The following is a 21,628-nucleotide window of genomic DNA, read 5'->3' as shown; positions in this document are numbered from 1 at the left end:
GGGAGTGGATCCAATGACATTCTAGGAGTTGCTTGATGCTTAGAAGTTGGATCTTGGATAGTGTATCCTGGTATAATAAGAGCAACTAGCACGATATCTATTGACATAAAGCATTCACATGGTGATTCTAAGTCTTTTAGAGCATCTCCTTTATGCATGTATATGATGCTCCACTACTATTATATCATTGTTAGAATAAGAATCCATGGTTGGAGGAGCAAAAGCTTGCATTTTCATTACTGCAATAATATAAAAACCAGCAAGGTCTTTGTTGTAATAAAGGTTTCTCAAGGAGTTCTAGGACCTTTAGAGGCATCTCCTTCATGCATCTGGTGCTTTGGGGATGAGTGAACACTATTAGAATAAGAGTACATGGTTTAATGAAGATTTGGGATAGCATAGGAATTCTTTTTCTTTGCTATAATAAGATTGTCATAATAGGGTTGAAGCACTAATTCAATCCATCTAGGGTTTTAGCATGATCTAATGTATGCTGAAGCTTGCTAGCATGCCTCATTGAGACTGCCATATATGACATTGTTTGACAGTTAATGCATAGTTTTGGAGCCAAAATCATTTGAGCAAGCCTATGCAATGCAAGATTATGTCAATGAACATGGTTGCTCTAGGTCAAAGTCTTAGAGCTTGGGTTATGTGCTTGTACATAAGTCAATGCATACATTGTGTAAAACAAGGTATGCTGCCACTATCTTTGGGACATTTTGTAGAAGCATATCAAATCTCTTCAATAATATATGAAATCACACTTTAAGGATCCCAAATTCTCTTTCGACTAACATATCACTACTTGATTGTATGTAGTTTAAATAATAACGTTCCAGGGATAGCCATCCTTTTGCTACCCTTGAAAGGAGGTAGTATTCAAAAGCATGCTAGATAACCACAATTACCTAATAGACAATACTGACCCAAAGCTCTGTTTGTGCATCATTTTCCTAAATCTGAACATTGCAAAACATTCCAATCATGCATAGAACCTGCCCAACCAATGTCATAGTCCCAAACAACTCAATTGGCTACTATAGTGATCTATAGAATAATTGAGTGGAAGCCCTTCCTATTAAAAAAATCTTTGTGGTTCTCTTTTGGGGCAATGATGGGTATATGACTACCATCTACTGCACCAACAACAAATAGATCGAAGGCCCTGAAATGCGTATGCATATTTTTGCATCTGTTGTGTGATGTTGGCCACTTTATGTACATACCATGCAATCCAAATGCAACTAGTGCATCGCAAAAGTCCAGAACAAACAATTGTGTGAACGATGTTGAGACCTTGTGCAAATCTACTATAAGACCCAAAGTTGAGCCACTCACAAGATGATGTAGCGCCACACATACCAGCTTCTCAATAGGTATTGCTCTTCGATAGTTCATGTTCTTGTGTTGCATTTGTGGTGCTAACTTCACAACGAGATATTCGAATGTGCTCCTACTAACTCGTAACATGCTCCCCTAAAGCCCCTGCTCTATAAAAGTTTGTGGTTTAGGATAAACCCAACATGATTAGACAATCATGCCTTCAATGAGCTATCTTAGCTCGACATGCAACATAACCTCGAGCCATGCACTCCATCAAAACATGCAATTGCATATTGTGATCATTACCATCATCTAGATCACTTAATAATAGCTGAAACATTGCCATGACATCAACTACAAAACTAATGACACAAATTTTCAAAAGATTTTTGTCATCTATTCACCAATCAAAAGATATGATGAAGCTATATGAACTTTGCACTCATGGATCCTTGGATGTGAACGAGTTGTATTGTCCATGCATCCTTCCATTGAGCAAATTGGTTTTTTTGTGGTTGTTGCGTGATCTTGTGCCTCGGGTGGGGTTTCTTAATTCTTTCCTTTCCATGAGCTCATTGATTTAGGAGGTTTTGGCACATCAGACTTTGATGAAGTTTGCCGTGGATGCTATTTGTTGGCATTTTCAAATTGTGGAACTATTGATACTTGGGCCTAAACCACATCAACCTCATCACATGTGTTTTGGATTGCATCACAAGAACTTATTACTTGTAGTCCTTGTAGAGGTGATGCTAAGGGGCCATGCCAAGGACTATGCTGAATTGGGTGAGGAATTGCATTGTTGTATGTGGTTATAATTTACCATCTTGTCATGCAAGAATAAAGGCATATATGTAGGCATCATGCAATGGAGAATATTTGATTCATTGAGAGAGAGAGAGAGAGAGAGAGAGAGAGAGAGAGAGAGAGAGAGAGAGAGAGAGGCTACATGCAACACATAAGAGAGGCATGGAAATTCATGTTTGCAAGGTTTCTTCTCTTGTGCAATTCTTGCTCTTGGTTTAGAGTTTAGAGCAAAAGACACTCGTGGATTAGCCTCTTGCAAAGATTAGCCTACTTCTTCTTCTCTTGTGGATTAGCATGTTGCAGAGATTAGGTCTAATGACATGCAATAGAAACGTTTGATGTAGGGAACAACAAGCAAAAACCATGAGATCATAGGCATATAGTTTCGCAACAATATCTTTGCAATAGGAGGGAAATGGGGGGACCTGCCTCGTGCAGCACAATTGGTCTAGAGCTTTGTGGACGGAAGAGGATGGGGAGGCCTTTTTTGTGGATGGTCAGAATCCTATTGGCCCATATCAACACACTTGGGCAGCCAGCACCTACGGTATTCACACACCCACACACCCGAACCACTTGAGCTACAACCCTTCACAATTTTATAGAATTTGCACTCCCTAAATTCAAAACACAGGCAAAGTCCACGTGTCCACGTTAAGGGGAAAACCCAAAGAAAATTGAAACGTTAGGCTCGTAATAGTATGAGTATGATGAAGTGCATATCATTGTGCAGCATGCTCATAGGCGGCCGCCATCGCGGTCGATTCTTGGCAAGCTCTGATTCGCCATCCCTGCGAATGCGAAGCGGAAGGACAAGAAGCCGTGCTTCACTCGGGAAATCGGCAGCGCGTCGCCGTGCGAGTTTCAGCACCTGCGTGCTCTGATGAGGTCTGTTCCCTCTTTATTTTTGCCGCCTTTCTCAATAACGTTGTACATGAGAACGAAACGTTCTTTTCTGGCGATTCTTGGAATGCCTTGTACATGCCCTGCATTAGTGTTTTCTTTCTTTTTTTAGGGGGGTGGGAAGCATACAACCGTGTTTAGCTTCAAATTACGTTGCTCTGGCTGTTCTTTGATCAATGGTCAACAAAACCTTCGACAGTCTTATTTGTTGGCTATGTTAATTGCCCTGCATTAGTGTTTTCTTTCTTCTTTTAAAGGGTGGGAAGCAAACAACTGTGTTTGCTGTTTCAAGAATTATCTTTGTGTTTAATTGCTAGCACGTTTCTCTGGCTGTTCTTGGATCAGTGGCTAACAAAGCCTTCTACTGTCTTATTTATTGGCTACGTTAATTGGCCTTATATAGTGCCCAGCATTTGCAGAACATATTTATCGTATTCTATGACATCCTTTCATATGCCATTCATCACTTCCTGAGACCTTATAAATTTCTTTATATACTGACATCCCAAGTAATACTTTACGCGATGTTTTGGTGGCACATATGTGGTGAAAGCTCTGTTACTAGCCATGGATGGTCATTCCACATTCTTTGAGATTAAAATATCATCATGATATTTTCCAATGTGAGATTAAGCCACTGCTCACATCTTTAGTCTGTTTGTCCAGCAAGGTCAAGAAGAAGAAAATATAATTTTTAGTGTTGATTCTTAGTTGCCCCGGTAATAATCGTGGGAAGCAATCAACATACCCTTTCAAAGATGCAATGCGATGTTTGTGTATCTTAGACACATTACCCACAGTCTCATTATCATCTTTATCTTTTGCAAAAACTAAATTAGCTGAAAAGTGATTTTTTATTACTTTTGAAAAAGTAGAAGCAGGTACAATGGGAATAGATTCCCCTTTAGGTTTTACATCTTGACTAGTAAGCCTTTAAATCACTTTGCCCCTTGATTTGACAAGGGATTGGCCTCCAAATTGACTCTTGCCCAGTCAAATCTAATCGCAGATTCAATTGAGATGGGTTGGCCTCTTGAAATTTCAGAAAATCCCCAAATTTCAGTTGCTGATTTCAAGTGCTAGGTCTTCAATTTTTTGGAATGGGACCACAGGTGGTTAGTAAAGTCTAATTTGTGTTGCAAATTAAGGTTTACAGCAGCAAATGCTTCTGCTGCCCACCTTCAATGGCTGAATTGGCCTATGAATGGTTGAGTTCTGCTGAGAATGGTAGGGAGTTGGCTGGAGGAAAGAAGCAAACGTGGAGGGGAGAGAGAATTCTGATGTCTGATACCAAAATCTGATCAAATCAGTAGTTGCCTTGATCACTTACAGGCATAAAAGCTGTCGTCTCTTACTTAGGACTGAGAATGATGTTGTTGCCTACTCAAATTGCTGCCACCCAACTGTTGGCAGCCTTTCTAGGTTGCTGTCTTTTGTAAACACGGCTCCTGATCAAGTCACTTGCTGTCCTGGGATGTTCAGCTGGCTGCAAATGCTCGAGGTTTGCTGGTTACAGCAGCTGATCTGCTCTCCTCCTCTCCCACATAGCCCACAATGGTCTCTCCAGCCTCCCACTAGTCTCTTCTCACTTGCATGGAAAGGTTTTGGCAAGTGATAACCTTCTAATTAGATATTTCAGCCATTTTAATTGATTTTCAAAATTAGTAATTCTGAAAATTAATTCATTTCTTTGTCCTTGCTAAGAAAATTAAAAGTGCCCATCCATCATTAAGTTGGGTAGGCCATTTTGACTCTCAAGTGGTTGTATGCATTAATTGTTTTGTGAAGTGGTATTTTCTAAGTAATGCCTAGTTTCAAATGTCACCACCAACATTCATTGACCAATTAAATGTCCTAGGCCAAAGTTGACACCAGGTGTATCCACTAGTATCATGTATGCACATTTGATCAATGTTGAAGTCAAATTAAGAAAGCCCTCTCCAGGAGCATAATATTCGTGGTGTTGATCATCTGATAAAAGATCATTAACTCTAGCAAAGTCCTCATCCTCTGCATATTGTGTCTTCATCTCATCTAACTTATTATGATATACTATAGATATTGCCAAAACTTGTGGTTTCCTAGACAATGCATCAGCCATGACATTCTTTTTTACCCTCCACTAATCATTCGCTTTACCTGATAAAACTGCGAGGAGCTCTAGCTATCCTGAGGGAAACTTCGGAGGGAAGTGAAACATGGATATATAGTTGGCCCATCGTATATGCTTTCTAGATAACTTAGTTTGAGTAAGAAAATATCGAAGAGTTTGTTGATATGTCTGTACAATATAATCAGCCGCTAGTAGGTAGCGTTTCCATGTAGAAAGAGCATGAATTACGACAAGCAACTTTTTTCATAAACTTGTAAATTGTTCTCAGAGCCTTGTATAATTTTACTCTCATATGCCTCAACATGGCCTTCTTGCATTAGAACTGAACCAATGCTGTTCCCACATGCATCACACTGAACAATGAAAGCTTTTCGGAGATCTAGTAAAATCAACAATGAAGGTGGAGTAAGCTTTTCTTTCAGCTTATTGAATGCTGTAATTTTCTTATCAGCCCATGTGAATGGAACTCCCTTCTTTTGCAGTGCGTGAGGGGTTGAAGCAATTTCAGCAAAGTGGCATATGAACCATCTACAATATGAACCCAACCCTAGAAAGCTACGTACATCATGCAAGGTTTTCAAATGAGGCTAGTCGTATATGGTTTCCACTTTTGTAGGATCCATTCTAATAGCATCTCTGTCGTGAAGCATTTTCAGCATTTGGTGACTCAAAACCATGTGTTGAGTGCCTTAGAGGAAGAAAAGCTTCATTGAATCTATTTCTCAATCCCTCATACTCTTCTTGTCTCATACTATCTCTCTCTCAACCTCTTACCCTTAAGCTGTGGGAGCAAGAGGGGCAAAAGAGATGAAAGCAAGGAGTGAAAATAGAGTTTCAATCTCACAAGTCTCTCTCTCAATTCTCCACTCTCACTCTCCCCTTCAACCTCACACACTCACTCTTATCGCCCCCTCTCTCAAGCATGGAAGCAATATATTTATTAGGTTAGGGTCTCCACTTTATGTTGGGTACGATCTATCTTTTCCACCTATGATTTATCCTTCTTTTATTTACATTTTACTTTGGATATGTAGACACAAATCGGGAAGAAGCAAATAGAGATATAACCTCCATATCCATTGTGAGTCTTCTAATATGACCAAAGTGGTTTTACACTTTACATGGGAGTGAGCTCGGCACTCACTTAACCATCAACAAGTAGACAAATTTAAAAAGCACATCTTACATATGGTTGATGTAAAAATTACTACATTAATTGGTTGGATTTTTGTTACTCATTTCTATTACCATTATTGTGTGACACTTTTTACAGTGTCCCTTGTTGTACACTATTTGCAATAAGTAAAAACCTTACTGTAATTTAAGCCAAAATGCATATGGTTACTCCTTAAATGATCACAAGCTCATTTCCTTTAGAAAGATGGTGATGTCCTAGCAACGGAATCATGAAATTGGTCCTCGAAAGCCCAAAGGGTGTAGACCAGATTTAGTAAACACTTAAGTTAGCTTAACAATAAATTCAACAAGAAAAAAATCCACATACAACTAGGGCCTAGAGTGCTCCTGCACTACACATGACACTTGTTGGCCCCAAAGCTTGGCGCCTCTTTTAATAGTTCTTTAGATTACCGATGTATGCTCGAAATTAGTTACAAATGGTTGTATTTCAAGGATTCCTCGTGACACAATTGATCCATGGGTGCACAATGACCTCGTCACCTTCAATGTTCCAACCGATTGTAGAGTATTCAAAAATGTGAATGAACACTTTAGTTTGCAAAATCCTAAAAATTATAACTAGCATTCGAAGTCAATTTTGTGAGCATTTATCTAGATAATTATCTTGTATGGTTTCCATTCAATTCTATGCTGTTTCTCTCATAGATAGAGGGATTTCTCGTAATGGAACTATGAAAAGGTCGCTTTCTTCGCGATGAAGTTGCCTAGAAAGTATACTAGACTTGAGATCTCAAAGGAGAAGAGAGGATCCCAGCCCATGGTACAATGTACTGTAATAACCTGTTTTTTTAATACTTAGCTTCAAAACAACATACTTTGCTGTATATAGAGTTACAAGGCTGCCCAATGAAATCCCCACTTCAGAAGGAGAAAATTGGCTATTGTCCACACTCCATCCATATTGTTAGCTTATACTCTACAGTTCACACCGACAATGTTTGTAGCAAAGAAGAGAAGAATGATAGTCTCTAAACTTTGGCTTCTCCAAGTGAGAGAGGAGTTCCAAGAACCGAAGATAAGCTTTTCAAATGAGTAATGAACTACTTCTCAATCAAATCTTGTGATTGATTAAGGGCTAATTAATAACCTAGTTGTTAATTATAAGTGAGTTGCTTATTAGATGAAACTTTAGCTCAAGGTCTACTTAATAACTCAAGTGGCTTGAGTGAGTTGCTTACGGTGCGAAACTTTCAATGTAACTCAGTTTAATGAAAGTATCACATTGCATCTTGTTACTTTTTCCTTGCTTTTATATCACATTGCTTGTATATTTGTTCAGTACATGCCCAACGTCAAATCTTGTGTAATTGTTGCTATGCTAAGAGCTAGGGATACAAGAATTAATGTTTATTTTAATTAAAAATCTTTGTAAAGTTTAATTAAATTATTAAGTTCAATTCTCATTTTGGTGACAAGTGCATTGTATTATTGTAAGTAAACTCCAACAATGAAAGATACATATCCCGTCATGACTTATGTTCACTAACTTATCCAAACAAAGGCGATGAATCTCATCTTTGTTTGGTTGTTTGTTTGCGGATAAAAAATGAGAAAAACTTCAAAGTGATTTCCAAGTTCTCAAATAAAGCACTTTGAGACAATTTTAGAAGGCATATCATATAATCTAAAGATATGTTGGATGAAAAGTCTTGTAGCTTGTGAGGATTTCAGTCTTTTACGACATGGAATAAAATATGATTGCTAGCGGAATTTCTCAATTACAACACAAATCACAAATCACGACCTTGTGTTCTTGGAATACTTGAGACGAAATCCATTATGATAGATTCTCCTAGACCATTACGCACTAGAAAAAATTGCAGTAATCATAGAGTCTTTTTTTTTGTCATACTTGGGATTTTTGAATGCTTTTAAGTCTTGAAATAATTTAAGCTTTGATAATCCCTTTTTATGAGGAATTCATTGTCTCAAAGATAATACTTCCATATCTTCAAAGCTTGAATCACAACTAAGAGTTCCTTTTCATAAAGGCAATATCTTTTCTCCGCATCATTTAGAGGATGGTTTTCAAAGGCTACGGCATGGTCTTCTTGATTTAGCTTTACATCAATACAATGGTCATAAGCATCCGCTTTCATGAGAAATAGTATTACTAAATCTAGAATGATAAGAATAGGTTCAAAAGTGAGGGCTATTTTTAGCTTTGTAAAGGCAATATTCTCTTTTTCTCTTTATTTTTTTTTCTAAGGTCGTGAAGAGGAGAAGCCATGTGTGCAAATTTCTTGATGAAGTGGTGGTAATAGGAGAATAAGTCAAGAAAATATTGCACCTTATGTATATCATGAAGATCATGCAATTCTTGAATTATTTTGATATTTTTGGATTCATTTGAATTTCTTTAAAAGAGATGGCATGTCCAAGATAATTTATTGTTATTATTTATCAAGTGTTCATTTTGTCGAAGTAGTTGTAGAACAATCTTTAAGTGTTGATGGTGCTTATCTTCATTTTTGCTAAAAACAAGAATATCATCAAAGAAGGAATCGACATATTATTGGTGATCACAAAAAATGCACTTCATAGTCCATTATTTGATTGAAGGTGGCTGGTATATTAGGTAATGCAAAAGGAATCGCCAAGAATTTATAAAGGCCAAATGAAGTGTGAAAAGTAGTTCTGTGTACATCTTGTGGTATCACCCAAATATAGTGATAACCACTCTTTATATCAATGTAATTGAAAACCTTTGAGTCTCTTAGATGATTCAAAATATTGTTAATTTTGAGAATAGGAAATCGATTCTTCATAGTGATTTTATTGAGGGCTCGATAATCAATGTACATTTAAATGTGCCATTCTTTTTTTTCTGAAAAAGAATTGGAGAACAAAGTGGTAAGCTACTTGGCTTGATTAGTCCATGGTTGAGTAGGTTTTGAACTTGCTTTTTGATTTTTTGTTGTTGAGGATGCCTCACACGGTATGGTGCTATGCTAGGAGGAGAATTGTCCGAAATAATATTAATATAATAGTCTTTTGGTCTTTCTGAGGGAGTTGATAAACAAGGTCTTCCGAAAAATAATCTTTTATACTTTTTCAAAGAGTTTAAGTTGCTTTTGGTTTTCATCATTCATGTTATCTTTCATATCGCTGATATAAAGTAAACAACATTGAACATAGTACTTAATTGCTCTAGAGACTTGCATATAGCGTACCATAGCTGTGAAGTCTCTAGATACTCTAGCTTAGACCTCGTACTTGTTACCTTTGTTGGGGAGTTCTACTCTATTATTTGGAGAGAAGATGGCTAAATCTATCTACCCTTGATTCCAAGGCATGCCAAGAATGATATCATAACCATCAAGATTTGCGATATGGAATGTATCTTTGTCATTGTATCTTGGATTTAAAACCTAAGCTGGCCAATGTGAAGAAGACCGTGGAGGCACCGCTAGGGTTTGCACTGAGGAAATGCAGAGTGTATGACCACGACAAAAGCACAACGAAATAAACATAGACACAAAAACCAAAACACAAACCCTAAATGGAAAACTCAAAACATGAACACAGAAACTCAAGCACAAATAAAAGAAGGGAGAGAATACATCTCTGAAGTGAATGAATGCTGTAAATGAATGTAAGGGAGTATACAATGTGTCCAAGGGCAGAGCAGTGTGTTGGAGAGTGACGTCTACCAAAGACAGATCCCAAGTATGTGACCACAAGTTGGAGTATAGGATGAAGAGGATGCAACAACCGCAAGTGTCAAGAGGGCTTGGAGCACCAAAAGCAAGCAAGACAAGTGTGGAAGAGGGTTGGTAGCTGTTGCTTGATGTGGAGGAAGGTGTCGCTTGATGAGAAGATTCCAAATGCAAGTTGAAGATGCAGTCGCCAAGGCCAGGCAGCTCCAATCGCAAGCAAAGGAGGGTCAGAAAGCTGTTGCCAATGCTGATGGAGTGCTAGATGCAGGGTGTGATAGCAATTATTGGGGTTGGACAACCATGTGTGTGTGGACTGACGGCTAAAATCTGCACTCAAGGGTGAGAAACCAACACAGAAGGGATTGGGGTTGAATGGGGCAGCCTGTCTATTTATAGATAAGGATGGATCCTCCCAAATTAGGGTTTCACTGAACTCTCTCGAATCGCGCCCCATTTTAGGTTTTCATTAAATTAAGCTTGTTTTGGGACTATTTAAGTGGCTAATCAACATGAATTGCATTTCTTGGGCCTTGCTACGACACTCCTCGTCCACCTGACCTAGCCTCTATCAGTGCATATAAGACCGATTTTTCTTAGGAATTTACTGCCAAAGGGGTCATGTTTCTTTGTTTCCGTCAGAGGAAGTGGTGTCACCCTTGGTTTGGCTTGCCTTTGCATCTTGCGAGTTTGTGCCACTAGTGGTTTTCGTTCCTGAAGAAGAGGCAACCAACCCCCGTCCCTCTGAATAGATGTGAGTGGAGGACTTGCTTGTGAACTCGATCATGTAGCCTCACGTAATGTAAGAAATGACACTCAAAACTCGTAGAAGGTCGGCAAGCTAGGTAGTGAGATAATATGTTGGATAACATGAAAGTATTTGTCGGGCAACTTGTTCAAGAAGAACGTGATGTGATCACCATCTGACTTCGGAGAGCCAATAGTGGTAAACTTGGCTAGTAATCGCCGATATTCGGCCAACTTGACTTTCAGATCATCCCCTTATTTAATGGAAAACCCCTGAAGCTCAAAGTCGATGTTTATACATTGAGTATGATCTCTAGCAGCATAGTGGTCAATGAGATGACTTCAATGTTCCGATGCAAGAGGGAAGTGTTGTAACTGAGAGTGAAACTTAGGAAGCAAACCTTGCATCGGCTCGACATTGGTTGTGGCATTGCGATCTCGCCATCGACGGATATAATCGGGGTGGGCTAGGTGAGGGTCAAACATAGGTTGAAGACCAGCAACAAGGTCCCAACGACCCTGAGACTCAAGCACTTGCTGCATATAGTTCGACCAAGTAGTGAAATTCGGTACCCGGTGAAACGAGTCTTTTCCGTAAAGGCATTCTTGGTCGATGCAACAAGAGTGGCAATGCTTGGATAAGGTGGATAGGGTGAATAGTGCGGTGGAAAGAAGTATACTTGGGAATGGGTCCTAGAGTGCCCATCGGGCATACAAGAAGTGTGAACTGTGGATCCAAATGTTTGCATGGGATGACTAGGCATGGACATTGTCGTCGCATGAGAACCCCAAGGTGAAGAGATAGAGACACGTGGAGTAGAGGATGAAAATCCTTGCGTGGGAGTGACCCATGGATAGTGTGATGATGCACCATAAACAAAGGATGGAAACCCTTGCATTTGAGAGGTCATGGTATGGGTGTAGCTAGGGGTAGTGAGGGGGATGGCCATCATAGCCGTCCCAGTGGGAAAAGAGATGCCTATATGGGAAAAGGTAGAGGGAAATGTGTTAGAGGCTATCATTCCTTGTAACAAAGCCCCATAGTGCGGAATGGCTTGTGGGAAAGGGTAGGTGACAGTGTTAAGAGGTGGAATGCCCCCTAACAAGGTATTGTGATGTGAAGTGGTAGGGAAGTGTGAATATGGAATAGAGAATGAGAATGTGCTACGAGCGGAGATAGAAGGTTCAACTCCCAGTTTGGTAGAGGTGGATGTGGTATGTAAGCCGAGGTTTTGAAATGAGTGCGATAAGGCTTCAAAAGAAGAGGGTGGGATGGGACGGAGAGAAAGAGTAATTTTGACCATCCGGATCTTGCGTACCAAAAGACAAAACAAGAGATGGCTTTGATTGGAACGACTCAAAAGGGTTGTATGAACTTGACACAAGGCTTGGCCAATATGATGAAGATGGATCGCTAGTCGTCCCAAATGTCGTATTGACTCCATGATTAGAAAGGTGGCCAGCCTTATCAATAGGTTCGAAAGGAGTAGCAAAATTGGAAGAAGGGATGCCTTTTGGTCCATACTTGTTGTGTAGGTATTTCTCAAACTCCTTTGTGAGGTTAATGAAATCTGAAATATTTGGCATGGGTGTAAATATAGAGGGTGATGGTGAGGGTGAATTTGGAGTGGTGTCTTCCTCACGGAGTCCATAATGCCTCCTCAAGGTCTCTAGTGATGGAGAAGCCGGATAAGACACCATGGGGTCATGAAAAGAAGGTGTCTGTTACATTGTGATTCGATTACGAGTCGTATTGTGTGCCTCGTGCAAAGACTAGCACTCCACAATATCTGGAGGATACTCTTTATAAGAGCACTAGCTTTGATATCATGTGAAGAAGATTGTGGAGGCACCGCTAGGGTTGCACTGAGGAGACACAGAGTGTACAACCATGACAAAAGCACAACGAAACAAACATAGATATAGAAAGCAAAACTCAAATCCTAAACGCAAAGCTAAAAAACTCAAACATAGAAACTCAAACACAAATAGAAGAAGGGAGAGAAAGAATACAACTCTGAAGTGAATGAATGTTGTAAATGAATGTAAGAGTATACAGTGTGCCCAAGGTCAAAGCAGTGTGTCGGAGAGTGACGTCCACCGAAGACGGACCCAAGTCTGTGACTACCAGTTGGAGTGTAGGATGAAGAGGATGCAGCAAATGGAAGTGTGACGAGGGCTTGGAGCACTAAACGCAAGCTGGACAGGTGTGGAAGAGGGCTAGCAGTTGTCGCCTAACATGGAGGAAGCTGTTGCGTGATATGGAGGAGAGTCGTCTAATGAGAAGACACCAAACGCAAGCTGAAGATGCAGTCGCCAAGGCTAGGCAGCTCCAATCGCAAGCAAAGGAGTGCCAGAAAACTGTCGCCAATGTTGATGGAGGAGCACTGGATTTAGAGGAAGGTGTGGAAGCAATTGTTGGGGCTGGACAATCACGTGTGTGTGGTCTGATGGCTGAAATTTGCACTCAAGGGTGAGAAACCAGCACAACACAGAAGGGATTGAGGTTGAATGGGAGCAACCTGCCTATTTATAGATAAGGATGGAGCCTCCCAACTTAGGATTTCATTGAACTCTCTCGAACCACGCCCTATTTTAGGGTTTTAATTAAATTAAGCTTGTTTTGGGGCTGTTTAAGTGGCTAAATAGCATGGAATGCATTTCTTAGCTCAATAACCAATGTACGGCATTACGGTCTTTATTGTGTCATATTCATTGATATTTAAAGTTTGTTGAACTTAAGTCGGAATCTCCATCTCTCTATTCTTTAATCCAAGCTCTTTAGCCAACTCCAAGGAAATGAAGTTTTTGTTGGCTTCAAGATCTATTAGGAATATTGCTTGGTTACAACTTATCTTGCAATTGTCCCCAAGCTTTTAATTGTTTGTGTATCTTTGGAGTGTGATTTGCAGCTACATCGTTGATAGCATTGATTGTCATTGGTGACGTTAGAGAAAACTAATACTTAAAGTTGAATATGATAATTATTTAGAAAATTACATATTTAAAATGTGAAAGTAATAGAGACAAGATTGAGGGTTGAAGGTATTTCTCCCTCTAAAGGAATGTATTCGTACTTAACCGAATTCCTTTGGGTAAGAGCTCAATTACAATCCTCCAGAGAGTGAGGATAAGTAGTTCTCACTCTCATAAGATTATGTAACGATGCACATGCACACATGCATCACAATACTATCAAGAATAGGAATAACCAATTTTAGTAAGCATTGCTAGAACAAAACTTACTAATTTTGAAATGTCATCCTTATTTTTTAGGTCTAGCTTTTTTAGACCAATCCAAGGCTCCTAAAATTTAGAGACCCCCCAATATGGGTATCATGTGAAAGCTCTTTATGGGTACATAACAAAAACAAAAACAATACTGAAATCTTTATACAAGTCTTCTATGCAAGGATATGTGCATTTTAAGCTTTTTGCCTATACATGTATACTGTATAAATATTTCATGATCATCCCGTCTTGTTGATTGTAACCAGAGTTACTGTTGTACAACAATAAAAGAATTTGCATCCTTTTAACTATTTTGCATATTTAATTGTTTATTAAATTTGTTTACTTTGCACCTACTAGATATTATGAAAGGTGCATTAGCGTTGGCCATTGATGAGTGGTCGAAGGTTATGGTGGATGCACATTGTGCGTTAAAGAAAAGATAGTACACACTTCTACCTATATGACATGAGTAGGCGCTTGCGACAGAAGCTGGAGCATATCAAGATCAAGCTCGCATACATAAAAAATTAATGTCTTGAAGTGTGGGCTAGATCCGCCTGAACAATACTCCAGGATGTAGGCGACAACTCATAAATGGAGATGAAGGTTGAAATCAAGGGTTAGATGATAGTATACCACAAGGGGAAGGTTTGACCGCAATGTTCTCCACGAATGGGGTGTGGGCAACATAGATATGGCTCTTGAAACTTGCAAAAATGAGATCGAGAGGGAGTGGTGGGCTTCATGTCTATTTATAGAAAGTTTGGAGCTCTCAAATTAGGGTTTGGCATGTGGGACACAGTAACTCTCTAGGATCATTAAAAAAAAAAGGTTTTTTAAATTAATGAAGTGTGTTTTGGGGCTGTTTAAGTTAGACTAATGCAATTTTAGCTCAATACCCCCTCTTAGGCCTAAAATTGGGCTATGAGAAATAAGCCCTTGTATTTATTTTTGTTAATCCTAAGGCATCCCAATCCCAAGCATCCAGGGTATCGGGCAAAGGGTGCACGTCGACTGCCTAGTGACCTACCAAGACTACAAAGGTGATGGTTATCGAGGGCATTAGACCAAGGGTGCTCGTTGACTGCCCAAGGGCCTACCAAGTCCTACAATAATGGATGGAATCAACAATATACTAGTGTTTTTTTTTTTTGTTTTTCTAAATTTTGTTTTAAAGAGAGCTTTGGCTTAGTTTGTCACAAGATTTAGCATTAAGTGAGGGTTTCAAATTAGTACTTGTCCCATTGAGTCATTGTGTCCCGAAGTATGGGAAATAAGAATGCATAGCCTCACTACCTTCATAAAACAAACAAAACAATCCCATACACTACGAGGGTAAGTGCCTAGGGATTGCCTAAGGGGATGTGTGTGCCAATCATATGGAGAATATGTGGAGAGACAATCACGACAACACAAGAACAAGCAAGACAAGCAAAGCTAGCATGCAAGCATAGGAGAAAAAAAACTGTCTTTGGAGATTGCCATGTGCAATGCCACGGGCATGGTGGATCCGGAGTTGACCACTCTGAGGGTGACCAAAAAGAGATAAATGCACATAGATATATATTTACTTGAACAGAATGCAAATGCATGGGGTAATGCAAAGGAAGTTTTAAGTTGTTATGCTCATGCAGAATGCGATGTAACGGTGCCACTTGGATAGTGCCCTCACAGGGGAATTGTTTCAAGGGGTGATAATGGGATTGCGCACAAGGGCAATGGCACTCTGGTTGTCGCAGTAGACAATAATAGGCGCCTCACAAGGAAATTGAAGTGCGGCCGGCAAGTTCCTCGGATAGATAGTCTTAGTGGTACCAGTGAAGAGAGTTTGATACTTTGCCTTGGTCACAGAAGCCGCCAAAGTCTCCTGCTTACGGCTGTTGGGTGTAAAGGCCCTTTCGCTACTCCCATGTATATATTTACTTGTACATGTGAACACACCCTTGTGGGTGTAAGTGTACCATATCCTAAGTATAAATACATTCTTTAATTCTTTGTGTGTACCACACTGGAACACACCCATCTCAAGTCTTCTGTCACGAGGACGTGAAAATTTGATGCTTTGCTTATGTTTAATTGACATTTGATTAAAGGGTTAATCAAATGTGCAATTAAATTATGCACATGTGTTGCACATGTGAGGTGCAAGCTACTTTTTTTACAGTTGAAGGCCCAAGGACCTTGTGAAAAAGATGGGTGTCAAAGGCAAAAGTTTTAACAAGTTACACTTGTTAGATTCTAGGTGAATTCTGGTGTCAGTTTGTCCCTAGGACCATTAATTGGCCATTAAGTCTCAGTGGTGACACTAGGGACTAGGCATTAATTAATGGATTAATGCTTGTCCAAGGATCAATTAATGCATGGAACCATTTTGGGTTGCAAATGGCCTAGCCAATTAATTTTTGGATGGGCAAGGTCAATTTTTTGGGCATGGATTAAGGGCTGAATTAATTTTCAGAATTAATTAATTTTGAAAATTAATTAAATGACTGGAAATTGCTGAAAATGGATTAAGAAAGTTACCACTTGGGCAAAACTTTCCCGTGCAAGTGGGGGAAAGGCTAAATAGGGCTGAAGGGAGAGGGAAATCTCGTTTTTTCATTTTGAAGCTGTTGGGAAGAGGTGTTGGACTGTTGCTGCCAGCTTTTGGGGCCATTTTCTAGCCATTAGAGACCATTTTGGTGATGGAGATTGCATATTCTTGACCTTTGGAAGCTGGCAATTACTGCTGATGCACTTTCTCATGAAGATCACAGTCTCTGATGCTTCTATTGTTGTTGATGCATCCGTTTGGGGCTGGTACAGCAGGGGCAGCAGCTGATTTTGATATATTATTCGCGACAAATCTCAGAATTCTCTCTCTCTACAGCATTCTCTCATCTCCTTTAGCCTATGCTCAGCCATTCTTAACAATTCTCAGCCATTTGGAGGCGATTTCAGCCATTTTTTGTGGGCTGATCTGTAATTTCTGCAGTAAACCCTAATTTACAGCAGAAATTAGGGTTTAGCAGCCACCTTGGGATCTGTGCTAGAGATTGAAGGCTCAAGGGACTGAAATCAACAGCTGATAATTGAAGATTATCAAGGGATTTCAGGAGCCAGCCCATCCCAAATTGGTTTGGGGCAGCATTTAGCTAGCCAAGGGTAAAATTGGAGAAGAAGTCTTGGGTGAATCAAGGGGCAAATGACCCAAAAGGCTTGCTGGTCATTTATGACAGCAAGAGCAATTGGTTAGCAGGAGGAGATTGAAGAATCTCGAGTTGTACTCCTTCCAATTGAATGAAAGCTAAAGAAATACTGCAACAGGTGCCAATTTTGGGGCCAACAGGGTGCCTACTGTCCAAGAATGTTATGGTAAAGTGTGTATTTCATTTTATGTGCATTTATTTATTGCTGTAATTAACTCTTAAATCAAGTTATCACCACCCATTCCAAGAAGGAAGGCTGGTTTCATCTTCACTCTCTCTACACACTCTCTATTGCTAAATACACTTTCTTTGTCACGCACACTACTGTTAGAGATCAGTCGCTTGGTCGGACTGTAGCCAGGCTGTACAGTCGGACTGCCACGTGGCAGTCCGACCTGGTACAGTACAGTCAGCTGCATTTAATGCAGTCAACAGGCAGTTATTTGGCGCCCAGTTCTTGGCTATTTATAGCCGTGATTTCCAGCAGTCTCCCACATTTTTCTGCTCGCAGATTACAGGCTGGTGGCTCGCGCAGATTCCGTCTCTGTTCGCAGATTTCAGACAGGAGATCGTGCAGACTGCAGCGGACTTCGGGGTGAACAGCAGGTTGCATCGTCGAGGTGGAAACACGCAGTCCAGCGCACTGCGCCCGTGTACATATCTGCATATCTTTGTATACAGCACACTTTATACAGCAGATCTTCATCTTCCACTATCTCTTTCTCTCTCTTCTCTCTGCGTTCTCTCTCTCTCAGTCCTACGCTTCCGCACCGCTGCACTCTGACATGGTATCAGAGGAGTGTAGAAGGGTTGACTGAGTGCAGAACCAACCTGAAGAGGAGTTTCTATCGTGATACAAGGCTGCGTTTTCAGCGTTTGAGGGCAAGCAAGAGGGCTGTGCCTCGGAACAAGGCTGAAGCAAGCGTGGGCGCGCGGGAAAGGAGTCCAGGTGGTGGATTTGCTGCTGTTTACTGCTGTTTGACGAGGAGGAAGTTTGAGTTATCAGCTTTCAAGTGCAGGTTTTGTTTTTTCATCGCCTCCGGCGAGTAAAGAAGTTTCGGGACGCAGAAGAGCCCTAGCAGGTTGAGCTTTTACAGTCAGAGGGGGCTGCTTTTGCGTTTGTGAAGGCATTACAGGTGAAGATGTCTACAGAGATTGACTTGGAGTTCCAGATGATTATGGACCGGAAGGTGCCTGTCTTACCCGCTCTTCCCGCAGATCAGAAGCTCGATGGCGACAACTACCGCATCTGGCGCATGATGATGTTAGTCATCCTTGAGTCCTACGATTTGGCGGAGCTTGTATAGGAGGAGATTGACCGGCCCTCGGTGAGAGATGAGTCCAAACTCTCTTCCGATGCTCGTGCGGAGTTGGCCAAGGCACAGTCTCACTGGGACAAACTGAATGCCAGGATTCGTTCCTTTCTTTTTTTGTCGTGTACTACAGCCGTGATAGCCCACATCGAGCACTTGACGGTGGCTCGGGAGATATGGCTGGAGCTTGATCAGATGTATAACCGGATTACCCTTATGAAGCGGATTTCTTTGGAGGTGCAGATGCGGATCTTGTCCGTGAACAAGTCTTTTTCGTTGCGGGAGCACATCAACAAGCTTAGACAGCTTCAGATGCAGGTTCAGAATGCGGGGAAGCCGATTTCCTCCGAAGACATGGCGATCACACTCTTGTCCCAGTTGCCGCCGCGATTCGGTGCTTTCTACTCCGCCCTCATTGCTTCGGGGCGAGAGTCCACTCTTTGGTGGGAAGAGTTGGTTCCTATGGTCATGGACCAAGAGAAACAACTGAAGGGACAAAATGCTTCCAAGTCGGAGGCACTGGTCAAGCCTCTCAGAAGAAGGGGAAGGACCAAAAGAAGAAGAAGGGGGATAACAAGTCAAAGAAGGACAAGGACAAGGACAAAGAATCCACATGCCATATTTGTGGAAAGACCGGCCATTGGAAGAAGGATTGCCCTGACAAAGATAATAAGGACACCAACAAGAAGGACACGAAGGATTCTGGAGCGGTGGCTGCACCCTCATCAACTGCGTTTCTTCATCTAGCTGTCATTGAGGACTCTACACCGAATGCTTCTGATGCTGCGATGACAGCTCCCCAGGCTCGAGAGTGGATCGTTGACAGTGGTGCCTCCCGGCACATGACTCCTTCATTAGATGGTGTTGCCCAGTTGCGACCTTCGCATGGGCAGATTCTCATTGGAGATAGCTCTTCGGTGTCTATTGCAGGACGGGGTGAGATACAGCTTATTCCAGATGGACGTGGTGGTACCCATACCTCAGAGGTCTTGCATGTACCAGGTTTAGGGTATCATCTACTGTCAGTTCATAAGATTTGTTCCCTTGGACTTATGGTGGAGTTTGACAGTGATTCGGTGCGAGTCCTTGATCATGGGTCAAGGAAGATTCTCTCATTAGGATATGAGAACGACATCTACAAATTGAAGTCTTCTACTTCCCTCTCTACTCTTCTTTCTACCTCTCAGACACAGTCAGAGCTATGGCATGCTCGGTTTGGTCACCTCAACTATGATTATCTTCGGAGGGCGTCACGTGGACAGCTTGTTCGAGGGTTGCCGGACATAGTGGTGAGCCAGCAGCCATGCGTCTCCTGCATTCGTGGGAAACAGCATAGGGATGTGATTCCCAACAAAGCTTCGCGGCGGTCTACTTCACCAATGGAGCTTGTATCTACAGATCTTTGTGGCCCTATGAGGAACGAGTCCTTGAGAGGAAGCTCGTACTTCATGTTGATCGTAGATGACTACAACAAGATGACATGGGCCTATTTCTTGTCGTTGAAGTCAGAAGCTTTCTTCCACTTCAAGGATTGGCTTCTCTTTGAGGAGAACCGATCGGGCCGGAGATTGAAGACCTTGCGATCCGACAAGGGTGGTGAATTTGTTTCTAATGAGTTTGCTCGTTTTTGTGCAGATAAAGGTATTCACGAGGAGTTTGCTAATACCAACACTCCTCAAGAAAATGGCATTCTTGAACGGAAGAATCGAAGTGTGATCGAGATGGCGCGCACCATGATGGAGCACCGACAGACACCTCAGTTTCTGTGGGCCGAGGCTGTGGCTACTGCAGTCCACATTCTTAACCGATCCCCCACTTCGGCCGTTGATGGGATGACACCTTTTGAGGCCTCCTTTGGGACCAAGCCCGATGTTTCTTATTTTAGGGTTTTTGGGTGTGATGCCTATGTTCACATTTCCAAGGCTCATCGTGATAAATTTGAAGCAGCTTCTTGAAGACAGGTGTTTGTTGGCTACAGCTCTCAGTCCCAAGGCTATCGTTTGTATGATCCCGTTAAGCGGGATGTGTACACCAGTCGAGATGTGCGGTTTGTGGAGGTTCCGGCCATAGCAGCGGGTGAGGAGCATCCCGTTCTTGGAGATCCAGGGGAGAATTGGGCCCCCGCGACAGTTTCTTTAGAGCCCGCGCCTTTTGATTCTGATTCTGTTTCTGACACAGAGTCTATTGTTCCACGGGTCACCCCCGAGGAGTTACCACCGGTGGATATCCCAGAGTCTTCAGCTGATGGAGAGAGACGAGGAGAGGTCCGGCCTCCTCCTCGTTGGGCCCGTGACACTCTCCGTGATTCAGGGATCGAGGGGGTCCCTGAGGAGTGGGGACCGCAGGATGGTCCGCGGCGGTCATAGAGGCACCAGGCACATTCTACGGAGCTTGTTTGCTCTAACTATTGTTTGATGACCCGTGTTATGCAGGATCGAGAGCCCACCTCCGTGAAGGAGGCTTTACAGTTCGCACCATGGAAGAAAGCTATGGAAGCCGAGTTGGAGGCTATTGAGAGGAACGGCACTTGGTCACTCGTGCCTCGCCCCCCGAATAAGAAGGTGATTGGTGTCAAATGGGTCTTCAAGACCAAGTACCTTAGTGATGGTTCTTTGGACAGCTTGTTGCTAAAGGTTTTGCACAGCGCCCAGGGATTGATTGTCATGACACTTTTGCCCCCACTGCTCGTATGGCGACTATTCGAGCTGTTCTTGCCTTGGCTGGCCATAGGAGATGGCCTGTCTACCAGTTGGATGTGAAGTCGGTCTTCCTCAATGGTGATTTGAAGGAGGAGATCTATGTCGAGCAGCCTCCTGGCTTTGGATCTTTAGATGGGAAAGTCTACAGGTTGAAGAAGGCCTTGTATGGCCTCAAGCAGGCTCCACGTGCATGGAACGAGAAGGTTGATTCGTTCCTTCAATCACAGTTGGGATATCAGCATTCCAAGGCCGATCCATAGCTTTATGTACACACTTTCGAGGCTGGTTGTGTGCTTTTTGTGTTGTATGTTGATGATTTGATTGTCACAGGTGATCATGCACAGAAGGTCAAAGAGACGAAGGCAGCTTTACATCAGACGTTCGAGATGACAGACTTGGGTCTACTCCATTTCTTTTTGGGCCGTGAGATTTATCAGTCTCA

At 41.7% G+C, this 21,628-nt stretch overlaps 1 protein-coding gene across 3 annotated transcripts in view; it reads left to right on the top strand.

Annotated features, from left to right (window-relative positions):
• Positions 1-2,838: 2,838 nt before the first annotated feature.
• The window catches only part of LOC148038344 (uncharacterized), a 36,586-nt gene continuing 17,796 nt past the window's right edge, over positions 2,839-21,628 (top strand). For all 3 annotated transcript variants that reach the window (XM_087670809.1, XM_087670798.1, XM_087670818.1), the window contains exon 1: positions 2,839-3,021. In XM_087670809.1, the coding sequence (XP_087526935.1) occupies positions 3,017-3,021 (5 nt within the window). In that variant the 5' untranslated portion in view covers positions 2,839-3,016. The remainder of the gene's footprint in view (positions 3,022-21,628) is intronic.

This window comes from Lygodium microphyllum, chromosome 3 (genome assembly GCF_053477565.2).
Source record: "Lygodium microphyllum isolate KBCC chromosome 3, Lygodium_microphyllum_v1.1.10, whole genome shotgun sequence".
Classification (NCBI taxonomy): Eukaryota; Viridiplantae; Streptophyta; class Polypodiopsida; order Schizaeales; family Lygodiaceae; genus Lygodium; species Lygodium microphyllum.
Note: the sequence above shows the minus strand (reverse complement) of the source record. Positions and strands in the feature narration are given on the sequence as shown.